Raw genomic sequence first — 27,507 nt, forward strand, 5'->3', positions numbered from 1 at the left:
AGTTAAGCGTCTGCTTTCAACTCAGGTCATGATCTCAGGGTCCTGAAATCAAGCCCCATGTTGGTCTCCCTGCTCCTCGAGGAGTTTACTTCTCCATCTCTCTCTGCCTCTTCCCTGCTTGTGTGCTCTCTCTTGCTATCTCTGTCACTATCTGTCTCTCTCTCTCAAGTAAATTAATAAAATCTTTTAAAAAAAGAAAGATACTATCAAAAATAATTTGAAGATTGAATCTGCTACAGTCCACCTACTGATAAGCAACAGCTAACAGGAAATTCTTTAAAAATAAGCAACTTTTTAGGAAGGTCAAGATGGTGGAGAAGCAGCAGACTGAGACTATATCAGGTAGCAGGAGATCACTTAGATAGCTTATCAAACCATTGCAAACACCTACAAATCCAATGGAAGATCGAAGAGAAGAAGAACAGCAATTCTAGAAACAGAAAATCGACCACTTTCTGAAAGGTAGGACCGGCGAAGAAATGAATCCAAAGCGACGGGAAGATAGACTGCGGGGGGAGGGGCCAGCTCCCGGCAAATGGCGGAGCAACAGAACTCCACTGAGGGACATAGCTCCAGAGGCTAAACTGGGGTGAAGCCCATATGGGGCCAGCATGGCCTCAGGTCCCGCAGGGTCACAGAAGGATCAGGGGAGTCTGAGTGTCTCAGAGCTCGCAGGTATTAGACCGGGGAAGCCAGCTACAGAGACAGAGCCGAGTAGTGAGCTCTCAGCTCGGGGTTGCCTTGAACTGGTCGCAGGCTCGGTGAGCTCAGAGCGCGGCCGGAGGCCAGGGAGACGGGAGTGATTGGGCTCTTTTCTCTGAGGGCACACTGAGGAGTGGGGCCCTGAGCTCCTCTGGGCCTGAGACTGGGAGGCCGCCATTTTCATTCCCGTCCTCCGGAACTCTACGGAAAGCGCTCAGGGGACAAAAGCTCCCGAAAGCAAACCCGAGCAAATTACTTAGCCCGGCCCCTGGTAAGGGTGGTGCAACTCCGCCTGGGGCAAAGGCACTTGAGAATCACTACAACAGGCCCCTCCCCCAGATGATCAACAAGAAATCCAGCCAAGACAAAGCTCACCTACCAAGGAGAGCAGCAGAATTCCAGTGGAGGAGAAAGCAAAGCACGGAACTCATGGCTTTCTCCCCATGATTCTTTAGTATTGTGGTAAATTTATTTTTTAAATTTTATTAATTTTTTCTTCTGCTAAATTTTTTTAACTTTTACGCTTTTCTTTTTGAACTTCTTTAACAAGTATATCTAATATATATATATACACATATATATTTTTTCTTTTTTATATTTTTTCTTTATTTTTCTTTTTTGTTAATTTTTTTTTTCCTGAACTTCTTCTTATCCCCTTTCTCCCTCCCACGATTTGGGGTCTCTTCTGATTTGGTTAAAGGTCATTTTCCTGGGGTGTTTGCCATCCTTTCAGTATTTTCTTTGCTCTTTCATATACTCTTATTTGGACAAAATGACAAGGCAGAAAAACTCACCACAAAAAAAAAGAAGAGGCAGTACCGAAGGCTAGGGACCTAATCAATACAGACATTGGTAGTATGTCAGATATAGAGTTTAGAATGACAATTCTCAAGGTTCTAGCCGGGCTTGAAAAAGGTATGGAAGATATCAGAGAAACCCTCTCTGGAGAGATAAAAGCCCTTTCTGGAGAAATAAAAGAACTAAAATCTAACCAAGTTGAAATCAAAAAAGCTATTAATGAGGTGCAATCAAAATGGAGGCTCTTGGGGAGCCTGGGTGGCTCAGTGGGTTAAAGCCTCTGCCTTCGGCTCAGGTCATGATCCCAGGGTCCTGGGATCAAGCCCCGCGTTCCGGCTCTCTGCTCAGCAGGGAGCTGCTTCCTCCTCTCTCTCTGCCTGCCTCTCTGCCTACTTGTGATCTGTGTCTGTCAAATAAATAAATAAAATCTTTAAAAAAAAACAAAAAAAATGGAGGCTCTTACTGCTAGGATAAATGAGGCAGAAGAAAGAATTAGTGATATAGAAGACCAAATGACAGAGAATAAAGAAGCTGAGCAAAAGAGGGACAAACAGCTACTGGACCATGAGGGGAGAATTCAAGAGATAAGTGACACCATAAGACTAAACAACACTAGAATAACTGGGATTCCAGAAGAAGAAGAAAAATAGAGGGGAGCAGAAGGTATACTGGAGAGAATTATTGGAGAGAATTTCCCTAATATGGCAGAGGGAACAAGCATCAAAATCCAGGAGGTGCAGAGAACCCCCCTCAAAATCAACAAGAATAGGTCCACACCCCATCACCTAATAGTAAAATTTACAAGTCTTAGCAACAAAGAGAAAATCCTGAAAGCAGCCTGGGAAAAGACGTCTGTAACATACAATGGTAAAAATATTAGATTGGCAGCGGATTTATCCACAGAGACCTGGCAGGCCAGAAAGAGCTGGCATGATATATTCAGAGCACTAAACGAGAAAAACATGCAGCCAAGAATACTATATCCAGCTAGGCTATCATTGAAAATAGAAGGAGAGATTAAAAGCTTCCAGGACAAACAAAAACTGAAAGAATTTGCAAACACCAAACCAGCTCTACAGGAAATATTGGAAGGGGTCCTCTAAGCAAAGAGAGACCCTAAAAGTAGTAGATCAGAAAGGAAGAGAGATAATATACAGTAACAGTCACCTTACAGGCAATACAATGGCACTAAATTCATATCTCTCAAAGTTACCCTGAATGTTAACAGGCTAAATGCCCCAATCAAAAGACACAGGGTATCAGAATGGATAAAAAAACAAAACCCATCTATATGTTGCCTACAAGAAACTCATTTTAGACCCGAACACCTCCAGATTTAAAGTGAGGGGGTGGAAAAGAATTTACCATGCTAATGGACATCAGAAGAAAGCTGGAGTGGCAATCCTTATATCAGATCAATTAGATTTTAAGCCAAAGACTATAGTAAGAGATGAGGAAGGACACTATATCATACTCAAAGGGTCTGTCTAACAAGAAGATCTAAAAATTTTAAATATCTATGCCCCTAACGTGGGAGCAGCCAACTATATAAACCAATTAATAACAAAATCAAAGAAACACATAGACAATAATACAATAATAGTAGGGGACTTTAACACGTCCCTTACTGAAATGAACAGATCATCCAAGCAAAAGATCAACAAGGAAATAAAGGCCTTAAATGACACACTGGACCAGATGGACATCACAGATATATTCAGAACATTTCATCCCAAAGCAACAGAATACACATTCTTCTCTAGTGCACATGGAACATTCTCCAGAATAGATCACATCCTGGGTCATAAATCAGGTCTCAACCGGTATCAAAAGATTAGGATCATTCCCTGCATTTTCAGACCACAATGCTCTGAAGCTAGAACTCAATCACAAGAGGAAAGTTGGAAAGAACACAAATACATGGAGACTAAACAGCATCCTTCTAAAGAATGAATGGGTCAACCAGGAAATTAAAGAAGAATTGAAAAAATTCATGGAAACAAATGATAATGAAAACACAATGGTTCAAAATCTGTGGGACACAGCAAAGGCAGTCCTGAGAGGAAAATATACAGCAGTACAAGCCTTTCTCAAGAAACAAGAAAGGTCTCAAAAACACAACCTAACCCTACACCTAAAGGAGCTGGAGAAAGAACAACAAAGAAAGCCTAAACCCAGCAGGAGAAGAGAAATCATAAAGATTAGAGCAGAAATCAATGAAATAGAAACCAAAAAAACAACAGAACAAATCAACGAAACTAGGAGCTGGTTCTTTGAAAGAATTAATAAGATTGATAAACCCCTGGCCAGACTTATCAAAAAGAAAAGAGAAAGGACCCAAATAAATAAAATCATGAATGAAAGAGGAGAGAGAGATCACAACCAACACCAAGAAATACAAACAATTATAAGAACATACTATGAGCAACTCTACGGAAACAAATTTGACAATCTGGAAGAAACAGATGCATTCCTAGAGATGTATAAACTACCACAACTGAACCAGGAAGAAATAGAAAATCTGTACAGACCCATAACCAGTAAGGAGATTGAAACAGTCATCAAAAATCTCCAAACAAACAAAAGCCCAGGGCCAGACGGCTTCCCGGGGGAATTCTACCAAACATTTAAAGAAGAACTAATTCCTATTCTCCTGAAACTGTTCCAAAAAATAGAAATGGAAGGAAAACTTCCAAACTCATTTTATGAGGCCAGCATCACCTTGATCCCAAAACCAGACAAGGATCCCATCAAAAAAGAGAACTACAGACCAATATCCTTGATGAACACAGATGCGAAAATTCTCACCAAAATACTAGCCAATAGGATTCAACAGTACATTAAAAGGATTATTCACCACGACCAAGTGGGATTTATTCCAGGGCTGCAGGTTTGTTCAACATCCGCAAATCAATCAATGTGATACAACACATTAATAAAAGAAAGAACAAGAACCATATGATACTCTCCATAGATACTGAAAAAGCATTTGACAAAGTACAGCATTCCTTCCTGATCAAAACTCTTCAAAGTGTAGGGATAGAGGGCACATACCTCAATATTATCAAAGCCATCTATGAAAAACCCATCGCAAATATCATTCTCAATGGAGAAAATCTGAAAGCTTTTCCGCTAAGGTCAGGAACACGGCAGGGATGTCCATTATCACCACTGCTATTCAACATAGTACTAGAAGTCCTAGCCTCAGCAATCAGACAACAAAAAGAAATTAAAGGCATCCAAATCGGCAAAGAAGTCATCAAACTATCACTCTTCGTAGATGATATGATGCTATATGTGGAAAACCCAAAAGACTCCACTCCAAAACTGCTAGAACTTGTACAGGAATTTAGTAAAGTGTCAGGATATAAAATCAATGCACAGAAATCAGTTGCATTTCTCTACACCAACAACAAGACAGAAGAAAGAGAAATTAGGGAGTCAATCCCATTTACAATTGCACCCAAAACCATAAGAAACCTAGGAATAAACCTAACCAAAGAGGCTAAGAATCTATACTCAGAAAACTATAAAGTACTCATGAAAGAAATTGAGGAAGACACAAAGAAATGGAAAAATGTTCCACGCTCCCGGATTGGAAGAACAAATATTGTGAAAATGTCTATATTACCTAAAGCAATCTACACATTTAATGCAATTCCTATCAAAATCCCACCCATTTTTTTTTCAAAGAAATGGAACAAATAATCCCAAAATTTATATGGAACAAGAAAAGACCTCGAATAGCCAAAGGAGTATTGAAAAAGAAAGCCAAGGTTGGTGGCATCACAGTTCCGGACTTCAAGCTCTATTACAAAGCTGTCATCATCAAGACAGCATGGTACTGGCACAAAAACAATAGATCAATGGAACAGAATAGAGAGCCCAGAAATAGACCCTCAACTCTATGGTCAACTAATCTTCGACAAAGCAGGAAAGAATGTCCAATGGAAAAAAGACAGCCTCTTCAATAAATGGTGTTGGGAAAAGCCACATGCAGAAAAATGAAATTGGATCATTTCCTTACACCACACATGAAAATAGACTCAAAATGGATGAAGGACCTCAATGTGAGAAAGGAATCTATCAAAATCCTTGAGGAGAACACAGGCAGCAGCCTCTTCGACCTCAGCCACAGCAACATCTTCCTAGGAACATCGCCAAAGGCAAGGGAAGCAAGGGCAAAAATGAACTATTGGGATTTCATCAAGATCAAAAGCTTTTGCACAGCAAAGGAAACGGTTAACAAAACCAAAAGACAACTAACAGAATGGGAGAAGATATTTGCAAACGACATATCAGATAAAGGGCTAGTGTCCAAAATCTATAAAGAACTTATCAAACTCAACACCCAAAGAACAAATAATCCAATCAAGAAATGGGCAGAAGACATGAACAGACATTTCTGCAAAGAAGACATCCAGATGGCCAAAAGACACATGAAAAAGTGCTCCAAATCAATCAGCATCAGGGAAATACAAATCAAAACCACAATGAGATACCACCTCACACCAGTCAGAATGGCTAAAATTAACAAGTCAGGGAATGACAGATGCTGGTGAGGACGTGGAGAAAGGGGAACCCTCCTACACTGTTGGTGGGAATGCAAGCTGGTGCAACCACTCTGGAAAACAGCATGGAGGTTCCTCAAAAAGTTGAAAATATAACTACCCTATGACCCAGCAATTGCACTGCTGGGTATTTACCCTAAAGATACAAACGTAGTGATCCGAAGGGGCACGTGCACCCGAATGTTTATAGCAGCAATGTCCACAATAGCCAAACTATGGAAAGAACCTAGATGTCCATCAACAGATGAATGGATAAAGAAGATGTGGTATATAGGTACAATGGAGTACTATGCAGCCATCAAAAGAAATGAAATCTTGCCATTTGCGACGACGTGGATGGAACTAGACGGTATCATGCTTATTGAAATAAGTCAATTGGAGAAAGACAACTGTCATATGATCTCCCTGATATGAGGAAGTGGAGATGCTACGTGGGGGGTTAGGGGGTTAGGAGAAGAATAAATGAAACAAGATGGGATCGGGAGGGAGACAAACCATAAGTGACTCTTAATCTCACAAAACAAACTAAGGGTTGCTGGGGGGAGGGGGTTGGGAGAGGGGAGTGGGGTTATGGACATTGGGGAGGGTATGTGCTATGGTGAGTGCTGTGAAGTGTATAAACCTGGCGATTCACAGACCTGTACCCCTGGGGATAAAAATACATTATATGTTTATAAAAAAAATAAAATAAATAAAAATAAGCAACTTAAAACAAAATATATCGTTCAAGTCCTACACTATTACATATGGTTTTCATGTATTATTAAAGTGATCCTGATAAAGAATTTTCAAAATCTATATATCTTTTTTTTTTAAGATTTTATTTATTTGACAGACAGAGATCACAAGTAGGCAGAGAGGCAGGCAGAGAGAGAGAGGAGGAAGCAGGCTCCCTGCTGAGCAGAGAGCCCAATGCGGGGCTCGATCCTAGGACTCTGAGATCATGACCTGAGCCGAAGGCAGAGGCCTTAACTCACTGAGCCACCCAGGCGCCCCAAAATCTACATATCTTTAAGGAAAATAATTTACTCCATAAATTTTTTAAATCTATTAAACCAATTGACATAGATTACTGTGCAAAGCTGAAAAAATTAATAGAAATATAATGGAGATTATCTGATTTATAGATAATTCTTTAAGAAGTTAAAGTAGGGAGGAAGTTCCTATACTGAATTTTTTAATTTCCTTATTGTGACACACTCTGATACACACTCTGATATTTCTTTAATTAGAAAATAAAATAGGGGCACCTGTTGGGTGTCTGCTTTCAGCTCAGGTGACGATCCCAGGGTCCTAGGATGGAGCCTCGTATTGGGCTCCCTGCTTGGTGGGAAGGCTGCTTCTCCCCCTCCTACTCCCCATGCTTGTGTTCCCTCTCTTGCTGTGTCTCTATCAAATAAATAAATAAAATCTTTAAAAAAAATAAAATAAAGTAAAATAAAATTTTCTCAGGAAGCCCTGGCCAGAGAAGGAAGAGAAATTCATGCCTGCAGTACCTTCTGTGGCTTTCTGCTCAGGTCCTACCCTGCCCATCTCCCTCTGCCCCACCCTGCCATACCTGAAGCTTCTCTAAAGTACTTTCTAATACTTTAGGAAAAAATTTGGGGTTAGAAAGCAGGTTGGGCACTGTTTTATTTCTATAGCACTGTGATTATTGGGAGTTTTAACTAACTCAGAAGTTTTAAGTTATAATCATTTTAAAACTTTTTATTACTGAAAATTTCAAATACAGATTAATGTAATCAACCCCCAAGTACTCATCACCTACCTTCAATAATTAATATCTACACATTCTTGTTCATCTGTGTACCTTTACCTGCTCACTTCACACACACATACATACACTATACACATGCCAATTATTTTTTATAACTTTGAGGTCAGATTTATATACACTGAAACGTGCAGACCTTAACTGTACAATCTGGACTAGTAGGATACAGAACATTTATATCTCCTCAGAAAGCCCCTTTGTGTCTCTTCCCAGACAATTGCCCCACCCAGAGGTTACCACTGCTCTGATTTTTTTCACTTTAATTAGTTTCACCTGCTTTAGAACTGCAATATAAATGGAGTAACAATCTGTGCTTTTTTGCGTCCAGCTTCTATAGCTCAGCACAATGCCTGGGAGATTAATATTTGTTGTTATACATATCAGTAATTTCATTCCTTTTTATTGCTAAGTAATATTCCATTGTTTTTATATAGCACAATTTGTATATCCATTCCCTTTTGATGTCCATTTGGGTTGTTTCCAGTTTGGGGCGAGCTGTGAATAAAGCTGGTGTGAACATCACAAGGACATGTTTTCTTTATTTCTCATGGGAATTATCTAGGAGAAGAACTCCTGATTCAAAAGGTAGGTACATTAACTTTATATCTGCCAAATCTTGTCCACTTTTCTTTTTATTATTGACCTGTAGGAGTTAATTCAAAGATAATACTTTTAAAGAGAGCAATTTAGAACATTAGGATAAAAGAAATCCCATCTGCTTCTGTGGCTGCCATGGTTCAGCTAATTTTATACCAAGTTTGACTGCTGGCACAAGTTAACAGAATGCCACATTCACAGGAAGATTCCCAAGAGACGAATAGGCCGGTGAGTCAAGTTAGATTGACCTTACTTAAATATGGCATAGCTGCAAACCAAAAGAAAATGCTGATTAAACCCATTCTAAACAAAGTTCAGGAAAGATAAGAAAAGGATAAAACTAAGCAAAAATAAGCATTTTATGTAACTAAAAACAAGTAAATTCTGGATATATTCTCTAACTTAGATTACTGAATAACATTAAATTAAAATTTTCCTTTTTAATCTCACCTGTTTCATTGCTGTTTCACCTATTTTGTCAGAATGTTTTCGAATGCTTTCCAAAAAGTCTTTGAGATCAGACATGGAGATTTCTTTAATATCCTCACGGAGTTTAGGAAGATTTTCTATCATTAGCTGACAAAACCGGTACTGACTAACTCGGGGAAAAAAAACATTCTCTAATTGTTCCATAGTTTTTAGAGCAGAATAATACCTGTGAAAAGTTAAGAAGAAAACTCTATAAAAAGTTGTTACATTATTTTCAACTTAAAATAATTAACCAGTCCAGCAATTCAATCAAAAAGGACATAGTTAAAATAAGTAAAATTACCATTTATTTCTATTTACTAAGCATAATCTAAACCAAATGAACAAGTTTATAGGCTCAAAATTCATGATTTACAGGAACACACAGTTTCCTTATTTCACTTCACCTATATCTGTAATATTGCAACACCTAAATCAGTCATCATGATCTTTTTTTTTTAAAAGATTTTATTTATTCATTAGAGAGAGAGAGAGAACGAGCACACAAGTTGGGGGGGGCGGAGAGCAGAGAAAGAGGGAGAAACAGATCCTCCACTGAGCAGGGAGCCCAATGTGGGGCTCGCTTCTGGGACTCCAGGATCGCAACCTGACCCAAACGCAGACACTTAACCGACTGAGCCATCCAGGTGCTCAGTCATCAAGTATCTTAAATGTATAATAGTTCTGAAATGTATATGTATAATAGTTCTTTTGTTTGTATATGTATACATAAAATGTGTATGTATAATACTTCTGAAGTTTTTTTAAAATGTGTTTTCATAGTATCTCTCCCATCCACATACCATCACATCAAAAAAGTAAAGATTCAATTCAAATTGAAGTAAAAGATGTTTTAAGGACATTTTCTTGAAAATTTTACACTATTTAAAGCACTATAAAATAATATTAAGTATCCAAAAAACCAAGTGAAAAACCAAAGTGATTTATTTTCATAGTGATTTATTGAAAATAAATACATACTGAATGACATGATGGATTGCAGTAATTAGTAAAATACAGCCTATGCCCTAGAGAAATTGACATGTACTTTCATATACATACTTTGATTTTCTCTACATTTCTATGAGGTAGATGTGAATGTCAGATATTACTCTTAATACTCTACAGATGAGAAACTCAAACACAAAGAGTATACATTTGGCCAAGACACTATAATTAATTGGTAGAAAAACCATAACTGTCAGTTTCCTACAATAATATTCACTACCAAAATCCACTGAAAGTAGGTAGATGAATTTTTAAATTAATCAAATAATGTTTTATACTTTACCATAGATTTGGATATTAAAAATGAGAAAAGACATGATCTAGAGAACAACAACAAAAAATAATACTCAGGTAATTTGAAAGACTGTATACTCAAAAACTAAATAAAGATATTTACTAATTCTCTACCTTATATTCCCAAAGATAGGGTATATTTTGCACACTGTCACAAAATCTATCACTATTTTAAAAATTAGATGCCTAAATTTTATCATGGTTACTTAAAATCATTAGAATTTTTATAAACAAATAAAATATACATGTGGTCAGAAATGAACATTTAGGTGATAACATGGATAGGCAGATGTCATTACAGTAACTTTGATAATACCCAAGATATTATAAATTTAAATGAAGTAAAGTGATAAATAATATCTTTTCTGAGTAAAATAACATTTTATATATAATAGGTCAGTCAACAGTCAAAGTATTCTATTGGATCCTGCTTAATTCCCTGATTTGATGTGAATTATGTATACTTCAAAAGTATTATCTCCACAAAAGGTAGGCTTTCTGAAAATTCATGGTAATGCCTATAATGTATTTGAAGTTGTAAGTGATAGAGGTTAAATGAAAGTATGACCAGAAGTTTTTGCAACACCAGACACAATCAACTTCATAACATAAATGTGCCTTCCTTCATGCCTCTCTACCTCTCACCTCCCATCCCAGGCTTCCAGTGTCACTAAACTATGACACCTTCACAGCACAATGCAGAAATGTAAGCAGTTAATGCCAGTGGGCTGAATCCTTAACTAATGAGAAACGGAGACCAAAGATAAATTCCCCTTTCCTCCTCCTGGATGAAATGTGCTGAATGTATAATAATACACAGAACTCCCAAAAGTTCTTTGAAATTGATCAACATTAAGCATCGTTAGCTAACTCAGTAACTCAACCTTGCTCTCCCAAGTTCACTAACTCGTTTCCCTTTCACTCAACTCTGCTTCTCAGCTTCCTTAGGATTATACTCCAAAAAAGGTAGTAAAATATAAGGTTATACCTCAGGCTTTGCTTTCTGGGAAACCCAAGCTAACACACACAGCAAGGCTATATTCTTAGGCAGAGACCAGAAACCAGAGACCCGAACCTGAATACTTCTAAAATTTAGCCACAAATCCCCTAAGCTTTATATTCCTAAATGCAAGCAAAATTTCCACAACAGACTGCCATTCTCTTTTGGTATATGATGCCATTTTTTTAATTTTTTCTAAAGATTTTATTTTATTTATTTGACAGACACAGACACAGCGAGAGAGGGAACACAAGCAGGGGGAGTGGGAGAGGGAGAAGTAGGTTTCCTGTTGAGCAGGGAGCCTGACGTGGGGCTCTATTCCAGGACCCTGAAAACATGACCTGAGCCGAAGGCAGACACTTAACGAATGAGCCACCAAGGCGCCCTTGATGCTGTTTTTAAAAAATTTTAACAGTAATCCATAAACACTGGAAAAATACAAAACTATAAAGGGACAAATAAAAAGTATCATCTGATACTACCATATAATAATGACCTCAGTTTGGCCCCAGTCACATCCAGTCATATATCTACATTTCCAGGTCTGTATGCTCGTATCTTATTTAAAAACATATCATGGAGGGGTGCCTGGGTGGCTCAGTGGGTTAAAGCCTCTGCCTTCGGCTCAGGTCATGATCCCAGGGACCTGGGATTGAGCCCCACATCGGGCTCTCTGCTCAGTGGGGAGCCTGCTTCCTCCTCTCTCTCTGCCTGCCTCTCTGCCTACTTGTGATCTCTGTCCCTCAAATAAATAAATAAACAAAATCTTTAAAAAAAAAAATCATGAAAACTATCTTTAACTAAAATTATTCTAGAACAGATTAATACCTTACTCATAAGTCAACTGTAAAAATGTGATCATGTTCTCATAATTATAATTTTAAATCTCTGATTTTTTCTTTTTTATAAATAAGACTAGATTTACCCCTATATCAAAACCTCTACCAAGATGTCTGCCTTTATAAATAAGAGACATTTCAAAAAAAATTGTGTCACCCCTAAATGGAAAACATGTGAATACTCTGATGGTTCTCTGACCCACAGGATACAAATAATGTCATTGACAAGGGGCGCCTGGGTGGCTCAGTTGGTTAAGCTACTGCCTTCGGCTCAGATCATGATCCCAGAGTTCTGGGATCTAGTCTTGCATCCGGTTCCTGGCTTACCAGGGAGTCTGCTTCTCCCTCTGATCCTCCCCCTTCTGATGCTGTTTCTCTCTCGCTCTCTCTCTCTCTCTCAAATAAATAAATAAATAAATAAATAAAATCTTTAAAACAAAACAAAACAAATAATGTCACTGATCTTACTTGATTTGCCTTCCCTTGAGCATTTCCAATTCACCAAAGTTTGAACTATCATAGAAGTGGTTACCTCAGTCTCTACTATTCTAAACACAGTACCCTGCATGTAAGAAAAAATTACAAGATACTTAAATAAGCAGAAAAATGTGATCAAAAAGTAAAAGAAAAAGTCAATGGAAGCATATATACACTGGCCTAGATCTTGGAATTAACAAATGAAAACCTTATTATTATACTATATTATAAATGTTACAGGCTCTAGGAAGAAAGAAGTTAATATGCGTGAAATGATAGGAAATTTTAGTGGAAAAATTACAACAAAGAATCAAATGAAAAACCTGAAAATAAGACAAAATATCAGAATAAAGAATTCATTCAATGGGCTTAAGAGCAGACTAGGTGCAGAAGAAAAAATGATCTATGAATCATTGTTCCATGTTCATTATCTATGTTCAAGACAACTTGAACAGACATTTTGCAAACTAAAACACACACAAACATACAAAGAATAAGGATAGGAGGAACAGTGTCTGAGATCAAAAGAAACAGGTTCAGTAAAGTATAAGATAGGTCCAAAAAATTATCCAACATGAAACAAAAAAAGAAAAGAGAGAAAAGGAGGAGTTCTTAGAAATTACAGACAACGTTAAATGATCCAACATACATGTAACTGGAATTCCCAAAAGAAAGGAAAGAGAGAAAATAATGGTGAAGAAATACTTGAAGAGATAAGAGCCCTGAAATTTTCAAAACTGATGAACGTTATCAACCCCCAGATTCAGAATAAGCTAAAAAAAAACCCAAGCAATATAACTACAAAGAAAACCACACCTAACCACATCACAATCAAACTCCTAAAAACAAAATATACGAAGACGAGAGGAAAAAAGACCTAATTGCAAACCTTGTAATACCAATGAGAATGATAGCTGAACTTCTAAATAGAAACAATGGAGAGCAGAAAATGAAAAAAACATAATATTTAAATTGTTGAGGTGAAGGGACCCTCTGAAAACCAAGAATTCCATACTGATACAAGCTATTGTTCAGAAATAGAAGTAAAATAAACACATTTCCAGATAGATAAAGCAAGAAAATTTTCTTTAGCAGGCAGATGTGTACTATAATAAATACTAAACAAAATTTATCATGTTAAAGGCAATTATGTCACTTAGAAACCTGGATCTACAAAAAGGAAAAAAGTCTAACAGAAAGATTAAGTGAGTAAGTATTAAAGAATTTGTTTTAATTATGTGTGTGTGTTACAAGTAAATTATATTAAAACAAAAACACAACAAACAGGATGGGAATAAGTACAACTGTTCTAAGTTTCTTAAATTGTTGATGAAGTATAATAACATTATCTGAAAGTCAACTGTGGGGAGTTAAGCATGCATATTGTGCTCTAAAAAGTTAAACAAAGATGTATACCTAGTATGTGAACAGAGTTAGAGATAAATATTTATATATATATATACACACACACTAAAACAAAACCTCAATCATGAAAAGGAAGGAAAGAAAGAAATACATCAGACAAATAGAAGATAATTAATTGAAAAGTCAACCATAATAATAAGTACATAAATATAAAAGCTCTAGGGGTGCCTGGGTAACTCAGTTCGTTGGCATCCGGCTCCTGGTTTCAGCTTAGGTCATGATCTGAGATTCATGGGATTGAGCCTCACGTGGGCTCTGTGCTCAGTAGTGAGTCTGCTTGTGATTTTTCTCTCTCCCTTTCTCTCTCTGCCACTTCCCCTCTCTCTCTCTCTAGAATAAGTAAATAAATCTTTTTAAAAGTTAAAAAAAAATGGTCTAAAATGCCATTTGCAAAGTAGAATATTCGAGATTGCCCACTGTATGGGGATGAAAAAAAGTAAGACCCAACTATATGCTGTTCATAAGAAACACACTTTAAATATAAAGAGTAGGGTTAAAAGTTAAAGGATGTCAAAGTTAGACCCTGAAACATCTAGTATAAGCATGCTGGAATAACTAATGACTACATCAACACCAGGCACCAGGCAAAGTTGAATTCAGGACACAGAATATTACCAAAGATACAGAAAGACATTTCATATGACACAAAGTTAGTAAGGACATAAAATAATCATAAATATGAATGCATCTAGTAACAGAGCTTTGAAATATATAAAAGAAAATTTAAAGAACAGGAAAATAGACAAACCACAGTAGTAGAATACTTAACAGCCCTCTCTTACCCCTGATAGAATGGGCCAACAAAAAACACGAAGGAAAAAAGAATATCTGAATTGCTCTAACACTAACATGACCTAACTGGTATTTCTAGAACACTAAAGCCACCACTGCAAAATACACAGTCTCTGCAAGTACACATGAAATAGTCACCAAGATAGATGATGTACTGGGTCACTAAACAATTATCAATAAATGTCAAAGGTTTGAAATCATACAAAGTATGTTCACTCACCCAAGAGTATCAAACTAGAAATTAATAATAAAGATCATAATACATCCTAAAAGTCCCCCAAATATTTAAAATTAAATACACTAAACCAAAAGTTTAAAAGAAGGAAAATAAGGAGAGCCCGGGTAACTCAGTTAAGCATCTGACTCGTGATTTTGGCTCAGGTCATGATCTCAGGGCATGGGATTGAGCCCCACATCAGGCTCTGAGCTCAGTGCAGAGTCTGCTTGTCCCTCTCTCTGCTCCTCTCCCCATTCTTGCACTCTTTCTTTCTCTCAAATAAAGAAATAAAATATTTGAAAAAAAAGAAAATATTTTTTGTTTTTGTCTTTTTTAAGAAAATATTATAAACTAAAAGATCATAAAAACATTTCAAAACTGCACCTAAAGTAGTTCTCAGAGGAAAACATATAACTTTAAATGTTTGTAATAAAGAAGAAAGGCATATGGCTGGCTCAGTTGGAACAGCATGTGACTCCTGGTCTCGGGGTTATAAATTGAAGCCCCATGTTGGGGGTAGGGATTACTTAAATAAATTAATAAATTTTTAAAAAACTTAAAAAACATATACATTATTTTGTCATTTTAGAGTCAATCATGATATATATAGTATTTGAGTACATCTTAAACTTTTAAAAACATACTGATTTCCTTATACTAGAGAAAATGTTCCCATAGAAGTTGAGTTTCATTACAGCATTGCTTGTGTCTTTGTTCTTTACATTGATACGCTGATGTCTAGGAAATTACAGTCATTTTGGGGTGAAATTATAGTCATTTTATTTTTTTTTAAAGATTTTATTTATTTATTTGACAGAGATCACAAGTAGGCAGAGAAGCAGGCAGAGAGAGAGGAAGAGAAGCAGGCTCCCTGCTGAGCAGAGTCCGATGCAGGGCTTGATCCCAGGACCCTGGGATCATGACCTGAGCCAAAGGCAGAGGCTTTAACCCACTGAGCCACCCAGGCACTCTGAAATTATAGTAATTTTAAATTAATATCACTTATTTTACAGCATATTTACTGTTCAAATCATTACAATAAATGATTGAAAATTTAAAAAGAGAGGCATAAAATCACTGTCCTAAATTTCCACTTTATGAAAACAGAAAAGAACAAATTAAACTACTTGTGTAACAATGGAAATAATACAAATAAAAATAGAAATCAAAGAATAAACAAACTCAAATCTTAGATCATTGAAAATATCCATAAAATTGTAAGCCTCCTATCATATAACTCAAGGGAATAAAACCACAAATTACTAATATTGGGAGTGACAAAGAAGAACATTAAAAGGATGAGAGGACAATATTATAAATAAGTTTATGCCAAAAAATTCAACAACTCAGATAAAGTGGTCAAAGTCCTTGACAAAACATAAGATAGGAAAACTGACTCAAGAAGAAATAAAGTCTTAATAGCTCAACATCTGTTAAAGTAATGAGATTCATATCAAAATTTTGCCAGCTAGCCTTGCTAAGAATACAGCACTCTGGGCTTATTTCAAACTGGTTACTTTTTTCTTTCTCTGTTAGTATTTTGCTGTGATCCTTACTCTGAGAATCCAGTAGAGCTCCTGAAGCTAAAATTCATGAAAGAGTGGTGGACTTCCTGTACCCCTAGAAATATTTTATTTCGGCAGCCAGTACGCTCAATAACCTTTAAGTGTTCCAACCAAGGTCTAGCAGTGGCTTCTGCTCTCAGTAAACTGTGATAGTCTCTATTTGCCCATCTCTCCAATTCCAGGGCCAGTAGATTGCCCTATGACCTTGTTTCTCCAATGGATCTAAAAAAAAGGTTTTTTAGGGACATCTGGGTTACTCTCAGTCAGTTAAGCATCTGCCTGTGGCTCAGGTCATGATCCCAGGTCCTGGCATCAAGTCCCACATCAGGCTCTGTTCTCAGCAGGGAGATTGCTTCTCCCTCTGCCTGCTGCTCCATCTGCTGTGCTCTCTCTTTCTCTCTGACAAATGAAATCTTTTTTTAAAAAAGGTTTTTTATTTTCAGTTTGATTAGTTCTCTTCTTGTTGTAAAGACAGGAGTGATTTCTTCCTTCAAAGCTCTTTACATGTGAGTCCGGAAACCGTTAAGTTCCTAATTTTTATTCTTTTTTTTCCTTTTAATTAATTTATAAAAGCTCTTTATATATTGTGGTTATGAGTCCTGTCCAAAAAAAAAAAAAAAAATCTTGCAAATGCTTTCTCCTAGTCTGTGGCTTGCCTATCAATTTTCTTTAAGGTATATATATTTTTTAAAGATTTTATTTATTTATATGGCAGACAGAGATCACAAGCAGGCAGAAAGGCAGGCAGACAGAGAGGAGGAAACAGGCTCCCCACTGAGCAGAGAGCCCGATGAGGGGGGGCTCAATCCCAGGACCCTGGGATCGTGACCTGGGCTGAATGCAGAGGCTTTAACCCACTGAGCCACCCAGGCGCCCCATCTTTAAGGTGTATTTTGATGAACAAAATTTTTTATTTGAAGTCCAATTTCCAATTCTGTATAGTAGCTTTTTGTGATCCTTCTAAAAACATCTTTGCTTACCCCAGGTAATGTGAAAATATCTTTCTACATTTTCTTATGGAAGTTCTACGATTCTGGGTGGAGAACACATACAAGACCCAACAATATATTTATTGTATAAAAGGGAAACTTCAAACATAAAAACACAGAGATAATAAAAGTTAAGGGATGGATATACTATGATAACACTAATCAAAAGAAAGCTGGAGTAGCTATATTAATTTCAGATAAAGCAGACTTCAGAGCAAGGAAAGTTATGAGAGATAAAGAAAAGTATTACATAATGATAAAATTATCTCTAAAAAGATATAACAATCCTTAAAGTGTATATGACTAATAACAGACTGTCAAAATATGTGAGGCAAAAATTGATACAAAAGCAAGGAAAACAGACAAATTCACTAACATAGTTGAAGACTTAAAACTCCTCTAACAGGGGCACCTGGGTGACTCAGTGGGTTAAGCCTCTGCCTTCAGCCCAGGTCATGGTATCAGGTCCTGGGATTGAGCCCTGCATCGGGCTCTCTGCTCAGCGGGGAGCCTGCTTCCTCCCCTCTATCTGCCTGCTTCTCTGCCTACTTGTGCTCTCTCTTTCTGTGTCAAATAAATAAATAAAATCTTTATTAAAAAAAAAAATCTGGGGCTGCCTGGGTGGCTCAGTGGGTTAGGCCTCTGCCTTCAGCTCAGGTCATGATCTCAGGGTCCTGGGATCAAGTCCCACATCAGGCTCTCTGCTAGGCTAGAAAGAGCCTGCTTCCTCCTCTCTCTCTCTCTACTTGTGATCTCTCTGTCAAATAAATAAAATCTTAAAAAAAAAATAACAGTAATTAACAGATCCAGCAGACAATAAATTCAATTAAGAATACTGCTGAGAGGCGCCTGAGTGGCTCAGTGGGTTAAAGCCTCTGCCTTCGGCTCAGGTCATGATCCCAGGGTCCTGGGATCGAGCCCCGCATCGGAATCTCTGCTCGGCAGGGAGCCTGCTTCCTCCTCTCCCTCTGTCTGCCTCTCTGCCTACTTGTGATCTCTGTCAAATAAATAAATAAAATCTTAAAAAAAAAAAAAAAGAATACTGTTGAACTAAAGAGCGCCATCAATCAATTGGATTTAACTGACATTTAGAGAATACTTCATCCAACAACAGAATACATATTCTTTTCAAGCTCACATAGAACATTCACCAATATAGACCATATTCTGGGCTATAAAACACATCTTAACAAATTTAAAAGAATAAAAATACAAAACTAATATCAAACTTAATGGTGAAAAACACAATGTTATTCCCCATGAGATCAGAAACATGCAAGGATGTTCCTCCTCATCACTCCAATTTAACCATCATACTGATCTTTATTGCTAACCCAGTAAGACAAGAAAAAGAAATAAAAGGTAATCATACTGGGAAGAAAGAAAGAAAAGGCCTGTCTGCAGATGACATAATTGTCTATGTAGAAAATCTCAAAGAATCTACAAAAAAATTCCCAGAATAGTAACTGATTATATCAAGGTTGAAGAGTACCAGGTTAAGATACTGAAGTCAATTGCCCTTTGGTAAACCAGCAAGGAACAACTGGGATTTGAAATTAAAAACACAATTACACTTACTTGAGCACCAATAAATGAATTATGTATAAATCTAACCACATACATACAAGATCTATATGAAGAAAACCAGAAAACTGATGAAAGAAATCAAGGAAAATCTAAATAAATGCAGAGATATTCCATGTTCATGAACGGTTTCACAAAAATTAAGTCATAATAGATCATAGACATAAATGTAAAACACAAAACTCTAGAAATTAACATTGGAGAAAATCTAAGTGACCCTGGGTTTGGCAATGAGTTTTCAGAAACACCACCAAAACATGATCTATGGAAAAAAATCTAGTAAGCTGGACTTCATTAAAATTAATAATCTTCTGTTCTAAAAAGATACTGATAAGAGAATGAAAAGACTAGCCACAGAATGGAAGATGTTTTCAAAATATATATCTGATAAATAACTAATATATAAACTATACAAAAAATACTTAAAAGTCAGCAATAAGAACACCACCAACCAAACTTAAAAGCATACAAAAGATCTGAAGAGATAACTCACCAAAGAAGATATACAGATAGCAAATAAGCATATGAAAAAATGCTGAACATCACATGCCGATAGGGAACTACAAATTAAAATGAGATACTACCTACATCTATTAGAATGGCTAAAATCCAAAATGCTGACAATACCAAATCCTGTTGAGGGTGTGGAGCAACAGAACTTTAATTCATTATTATTGCTGACGGTGCAAAATAGTAAAGCCACTTTGAAAGACAATTTGCCTGCTTCTTATAAAGCTAAACATTGTCCCTCCAGGGACACCTGGGTGGCTCAGTTGGTTAAGGGTCTGCCTTCACCTCGGGTCATGATCTCTGGGTTCTGGGATCAAGTCCTACACTGGGCTCCTTGTTCATCAGGGAGTCTGCATCTTCCTCTGCCTTCCACTCCCCCTGCTTGTGCTATTCTCTCTGATAAATAAATAAATAAAATCTTTTTTAAAAAACTAAATATAGTCTTTCTGTATAATCTAGCAACTGTATCACTAGGTACTTATCTAAATGAATTAAAAAGTTATTCCACACAAAAACCTGCACACAAATGTTTATAGCTGCATTATTCATAATTGCCAGAAGTCAGAACCAACCAAGATGTCCTTCAACAGGTGAATGGATAAATAAACTGTGGTACAACCATATAATGCAATATTATTTATCCATAAAAAGAATTGACCACAAAAAGACATGGAGGAACCTTAAATGCATATTGCTAAGTGAACAAAGCTAGTCTGAGTATGACATATACTGTATGATCCCAATTATAGAACATTCTGAAAAAGGCAGAATAGAAACAGTAAAAAGGTCATAGACTGGCAGTGGTTGTGGGGAGAGACGAAGGATGAGATGAAGGGATGAGATGAAGAAATGAAGGGATGAAGAAAGAGATGAAGCATGAGAGATTTTTCGGGAAGCTATACTGTATGATGCTGTCATGGTAGATAGGACATTATGCATTTGTCAAAACCCTCTATACAGTGTAATACAAAAGAGTGAACCCTATTGTAAACTCTGGAGTTAACAACATGTCAGTATTGATTCATGAATTGTAAGAAATGCACTACACTCATGCAAGAAACTGTGTTGAGAGGAAGGTATATGGGAACTCTGCACCTTCTGCTCAATGTGTCTCTAAACCTAAAATTACTGAGCAGACATTTTATAAAAGAAAATTCACAAATGACAAAATGGCAAATGAAAAGACAACCAATGTCAGTCACCAGAGAAATGCAAATTGGAACGACCATTTTATATGTACCAAAATGGTTCAACTAGAGCAGACAACAACACTGTATGTTGGCAAGGATGTGCAGTATCTAAAATTCTCATTGCCAGTGAGAGTATAAAATGGTACAACCATTTTGGGAAACTATTTAATGTCTCCTTATAAAAGGTAGCCTACATTTACAATATAACCCAGCAAGTCTACTCCTACACATATATTAAAGAGATACATAAACATCTGCCTACAGAAAGGCTTGTCCACTAATTTTATGACAGCCTGATTCATTATACGCCCAAACTGAAAACAACCCAAATACCCACCAACTGGTAAACAGATAAAAAACTTCTTAGAACTTAATACTACACATCAATGAAAAGAAACAAATAATTGGTATTTGCAATAACATAGATGAATCTCAAAACATTTGAAGTGAGAGATACTAGACAAGAAAAATAAATACATTCTATGATTCCATTTACATCAATTCTGAGAACATGTGATAGAAATCAGAATATAGTTATCTGTGGAGGGAAAGAGGAATGGATTGAGAAGGGGCATAAAAGGGTGATGGAAATGTTCTCCATCTTGTTTGGTAGTAATGACCAGAAGAGAATGGATGAGAAAAGCTTTTGGGATACAAATAATGTTCAAATCTTGATCTTGGTGGTTATAAAGGTGTATTCACTTTTTTAAAATTCATGGAGCTACAGACTTATGATTTGTGTATTTGGGTCTAAAAAGTTGCTAAGTAAATAACTTAAAAATAAAAAACTGTACCACAGAGTAAATATTTTGCAGCACATTTCATAGAAAAGGACCCAATCCAAGAATAAGCAAAGATTTTAAGCCTGTTTCAGACTTGCTGAACTTGAGATAGTAGTGGAATATCCATGTGAAAAGATTTAACATGAATCAGAGATGTCAAAACCAAGCTTTAGATTTGAGACTCAGATTTGGGAGTCAGCAGAATATAAATCCATATATTTTAACAAATATGAAGTGATATCAACTAACAAAAAACACTTTTCTTTTTTTTTTTTTTTTTTACATTTTACAAGTCAAACCAAACATAATTGTGGGCAAGTTTGACTCTGCAGGTTGCTAATTTGCAACCTCTAATGATAACCAGGAATAACATCTGCTCATGCCCTCTATTTTATTATCCCATATGAATATTTAACTGAACAAAAATATGGCAGAGCACCAAAGTGGGGTCCTAAATATTTAGTGTGATGGCAGCCTGAATACATGCTTTTTAACCTTAACTCCTTGAAACAATAAAATAACAGGAGATTTTTCTTTAAAAGTTTAAGTCTACACAGTGAACAGAAAAGGAGAAGAGAGAACGGTAAAATTGTAGAATGTTGAAAGCTGACCAGACATGTGGGTTAAAAAAAAACAAAAAACAAAAAACAAAAAAACCTCATCACATCTGAGAAAACCGAATTCTAAGCCAATAGTTGAGAAACCAAGGATAAACTTATTTATTCTCTGTAATATCCAAAATGTCAAGAATTGACAGGAATCCCACGACTTACAGAACTGGGAGTGAATAAAGGGCTAAAGTAAGGAATATTGGTTGATAATCTATTTAAGCAGCAAACTCCACTCCATTCATCTGAGCAACAATCATTCTCCATTTTGGCAAAATACTAGAGACTACAACAGATAATCTCTGAATAGAGTGAGGAGACCACCCAAGGTTGAAGGCAATATTACTGATCAGAAAACAAGAGGATTAGTAGAGCTAAATATACTAAATGCTCTCTTCCCCAACTCAGATCCCAGAATGCTGGCAGTCATATCTTTACTCTCCCGACTTTTTTTCCTCAAAAGTCTCCTCTAGGGAATCTGAACAGCCCCAGAAGAAATAACTCCAGATATTAACACCAAAGGCTCACCACTGAACAGCCCAGCTAGATAACCTCACAGTGATATTCACAATCAATAAGTTCTACCCACATACCTAGGGCTTCCAATCAGTGCCTTATGTCCACTACACTTAAATATGAGGAGTCAACCAAGGAATCACCTGACATCTGAGAAACACCCCTACCAACAAAGTCAGAGATTAAAACAAAAAACAAAAACAAAAAAAAACCTGAGGGGGAAAAAAAACTTAGTGGAAACAAACTATATGCAAGGAGATATGTAAATACATACATCTAAAATCTCGCAGAAGTTAAGACAAAATACTGTTAACAGTAAATCCAGAACAGCTTACCTTAAAAAAAAAAAAGAAAGAAAGAAAGGAAGAAAGAAAGAAAGAAAACGAAGGAAAAGAAATATTTGGTGATCAAAAATTTCTTAGAAATTAAAAATTGGAGAGCAGAAATGAAATAAAATCAGCATTACTTTTTGGAAGATAAAAATAAAGAAATATCCTAGAAGCAGAGCAAGAAGTCAAAGAAATAAAAAATGTTAAAAAAGAAAAGAAAATCAGAGGGCCAATCTAGAAGGTTAAACATCACTATCTGTCTTGGAATTAAGAAAACAGAAATAAATAATTCAAGAAAATTTCCTAGATCTTAAAGACATTGATCAGATCAAAGAACAGTTTCCAGATTAAATTCCAGACAGGTTCACCAAGTACCCAGCACAATGGAAGTAAACAGGCCCATATCAAAGCACACCGTCAGGAAACTACAGACCACACAAGGGAAGATTCTAAAAGAGAAAAAAGGTAGGTCACAAATTAAGAGAAATCAGAATGGCTACAAACTTCTCAGTTGCAACCCTACACAACTAGAGAGCCTGAGAGAGGTATGTGTCTGGGGTAGGAGTTATTAATAAGCCCACCTAGCAAGCAGATCTGTTTCTAAATACGATTACTAAAAGGAACTAGGGTACCTTGGAAAATGGCTATTTCTAGGTCTAGGACAAGAAAAGTACACTGTGAGTGTGGAACATAATATTGCATGTTAACCAAGAAAGCACTCAGAAATAAATGAAGACACAGAAAATGGCTTGAGGGAATTCCCCTAGCCAAATGTGGTACAATTTGAGCACCAAAAAGAATAATGAAAACAACATTGTATTTATTATTATGTATTATACATTTTATATTATTATAACTCACTTATTTAAAGAAAAAATCCATTGAGTCTATAGTGATAATCAGAAAAGGAAGATAAAAAGAAAAGGGAAATATAAAGGAAGAGCTTTAAAAAAAAAGAAAAGCTCTTCTTTATATTAATAAAGACATCTAATAAATGTCAAAGGAATGACAGAATTATAAACAGCACCATTTTGTAACCCCAATATAATAACCAATTAAAGCAAGAGGGGCAACTGGCTGGCTCAGTCAGAGAAGCATAGGACTCTAGATATTGGGGTTATGAGATCGAGCCCCACACTGGGTATGGAGATTACTTAAAAAGAAATGTAAAATCTAAAGCAAGAATCCTAAAACCAATGAAAGAAAAGTTGTTGAGGAAATACGACTCAAAATATCACCCCACAGATTACTTAGTAATTGCAAAGAGGAAAAGATACTTCTTCGATTTGTAGACAACCTCTTAACCAAATGATCAAATTTAGCTTAACCTAGAGACAATTTAACAGTATATGCCTTCTGATTTTATACACTGAGGGGTACACAATATCACTTATGTCATACTCATACCAAAAACAGTTCATCTGAATCTAATTGTGAGAAAATAATTAAATAAATCCAAACTGTCCTCATTGACAGGACAGCTGACCTAGACCCTTTCATGAAAACCAGAAGCAGGAAGACTGTGCTAGATTAAAGGGACAAAAAAGTACATATTTACCAAAGTTTCAAGAAGGAAATGAAGATATAACATATCTGGGGGGTAAATGGGGAAATCTGAATATAAATAATAGATTATGTTATTGGAAAAAATATATAATAGCCCAAACTGGAAAATAGTGAAGAAATATTAAAAGTTAGTTATTTAGGAAGAGTAAGATGGCAGAGGAGTAGGAATCCTAAATTCTGTCTGGTCCCAGGAATTCAGTTAGATAGTTATCAAACCATTCTGAACATACCTCAATATCCTAAAAGCCTTCTATGAAAAACCCACAGCAAATATCATTCTTAATGGGGAAAAACTGAGAGTTTTTCCCCTAAGGTCAGGAACATGGCAGGGATGTCCACTATCACCACTGCTATTCAACATAGTACTGGAAGTCCTAGCGATCAGACAACAAAAAGAAATAAAAGGCATCTGAATCTGCAAGGAAGTGAAGCTCTCACTCTTTGCAGATGACATGACACTTTATGTTGAAAACCCAAAAGACTCCACCCCAAAACTGCTAGAACTCATACAGGAATCCAGTAAAGTGTCAGGATATAAAATCAATGCACAGAAATAGTTGTATTTCTATATACCAACAACAAGACAGAAGAAAGAGAAACTAAGGAGCAGATACCATTTACAATTGCACCCAAAACCATAAGATATCTAGGAATAAATCTAACCAAAGAGGCAAAGAATCTGTATTCAGAAAACTATAGAATACTCATGAAGAAATTGAGGAAGACACAAAGAAATGGAAAAAGTTTCATGCTCATGGATTGGAAGAACAAATATTGTGAAAACGTGTATGCTGCCTAGAGCAATCTACATATTTAATGCAATCCATATCAAAATACCATCAACTTTTTTCAAAGAAATGGAACAAATAATTCTAAAATTTGTATGGAAACACCCCAAATAGCCAGAGGAATGTTGAAAAAGAAAACCAAAGCTGGTGGTATCACAATTCTGGACTTCAAGCTCTATTACAAAGCTGTAATCATCAAGACAGTAAGATACTGGCAAAACACACACACACAGATCAATGGAACAAAATAGCCCAGAAATGGACCCTCAACTCTATGGTCAACTAATCTTCAACAAAGCAGGAAAGAATATCCAATGAAAAAAAAGACAGTCCCTTCAACAAATGGTGTTGGGAAAACTGGACAGCCACACGCAGAAGAATGAATGGACCATTTCCTTACACCATACACAAAAAGAGACTCAAAATGGATGGAAGACCTAAATGTGAGACAGGATTCCATCAAAATCCTTGAGGAGAACATCGGCAGCAACCTCTTCGACCTCAGCCACAGCAACTTCTTCCTAGAAACAGCGCCAAAGGCAAGGGAAGCAAGGGCAAAAATGAACTATTGGGACTTCATCAGATCAAAGCTTTTACACAGCAAAGGAAACAGTCAACAAACCAAAAGACAACTAACAGAATGGGAGAAGATATTTGCAAATGACATGTCAGATAAAGAGCTGGTCTCCAAAATCTATAAAAACTTACCAAATTCAATACCCAAAAAACAAATAATCCAATCAAGAAATGGGCAGAAGACATGAACAGACATTTCTGTAAAAACATCCAAATGGCCAACAGACATATGAAAAAGTGCTCAACATTACCTGGCATCAGGGAAATTCAAATCAAAACCTCAATGAGATACCACCTCATACCAGTTAGAATGGCTAAAATTAAGAAGTCAGGAAACAGATGCTGTCAAGGATGCTGAGAAAGGGGAACCCTCTTACATTGTTGGTGGGAATGCAAGCTGGTGCAGTCACTCTGGAAAACAGTATGCAGCTTCCTCAAAAAGTTGAAAATAGAGCTACCCTATGACCCAGCAATTGCACTACTGGGTATTTACCCTAAAGATACAAATATAGTGATCCGAAGGGGCACGTGCACCAGAATGTTTACAGCAGCAATGTCCACAATAGCCAAACTACGGAAAGAGCCTAGATGTCCATCAACAGATGAATGGACAAAGAAGATGTGGGGGGTGTGTGTGTGTATATGATAGAATACTATGCAGCCATCAAAAAACTGATATCTTGCCATTTGCAATGAGGTGGATGGAACCAGAAGGTACTATGCTGAGCGAAATAAGTCAATCAGAAAAAGACAATTATCACACTATCTCACTGATATGAGGAATTTGAGAAGACAGAGGACCAACAGGGAAGGAAGGGAAAAATGAAACAATAGGAAACCAGAGAGGGAGACAAACCATAAGAGACTCTTAATCTCAGAAAACAAACTGAGGGTTGCTTGAGTGGAGGGGGGTTGGAAGGATGGGTGGCTAGGTGATGGACACGTGCTATGGTGAACCCTGTGAATTGTGTAAGACCGATGAACAGACCTGTACCCCTGAAACATAATACATTACATGTTAATTTAAAAAAATAAAGTTCAACTATTACAACAACAACAACAAAAAAGTTAGTTATTTAAAGGCATAAATGGGGGCGCCTGGGTGGCTCAGTGGATTAAGCCTCTGCCTTTGGCTCAGGTCATGATCTCAGGGTCCTGGGATTGAGCCCCACACGGGGCTCTCTGCTCAGCAGGGAACCTGCTTCCCTCCCTCTCTCTGCCTGCCTCTCTGCCTACTTGTGATTTCTCTGTCAAATAAATAAATAAAATCTTAAAAAAAGAAAATAAAGACATAAATTAAACACAAAAATTATGCCTTAAAAGAGGTAAAAGTTTTTGCCTTTAGCAAGAAGGAATGGTGAATGGCAAGAAGGAAAGATGATTCCTGTTTTTCTGCAACAAATACAAAGAACTATATCATCTAGATCTTTAAAATATGAGAATATACAACTTTGGTAGAAAAAAGGAATACATATACACATACACACATATGTACATATATATATACATAAATAAAATACTTTCAGGATAGTTTATGACGTG

The 27,507-nt window shown here is 36.6% G+C and overlaps 1 protein-coding gene across 4 annotated transcripts in view; it reads right to left on the reverse strand.

The window, feature by feature from the left end:
* EXOC6 (exocyst complex component 6) overlaps window positions 1-27,507 on the reverse strand; it is a 236,092-nt gene that overhangs the window by 151,441 nt on the left and 57,144 nt on the right. For all 4 annotated transcript variants that reach the window (XM_032836304.1, XM_032836314.1, XM_032836324.1 and 1 more), the window contains one exon: window positions 8,893-9,097. In XM_032836304.1, the coding sequence (XP_032692195.1) occupies window positions 8,893-9,097 (205 nt within the window). The remainder of the gene's footprint in view (window positions 1-8,892; window positions 9,098-27,507) is intronic.

This window comes from Lontra canadensis, unplaced genomic scaffold (assembly GCF_010015895.1).
Source record: "Lontra canadensis isolate GAN:19392208 unplaced genomic scaffold, GSC_riverotter_1.0 scaffold3, whole genome shotgun sequence".
Classification (NCBI taxonomy): domain Eukaryota; kingdom Metazoa; phylum Chordata; class Mammalia; order Carnivora; family Mustelidae; genus Lontra; species Lontra canadensis.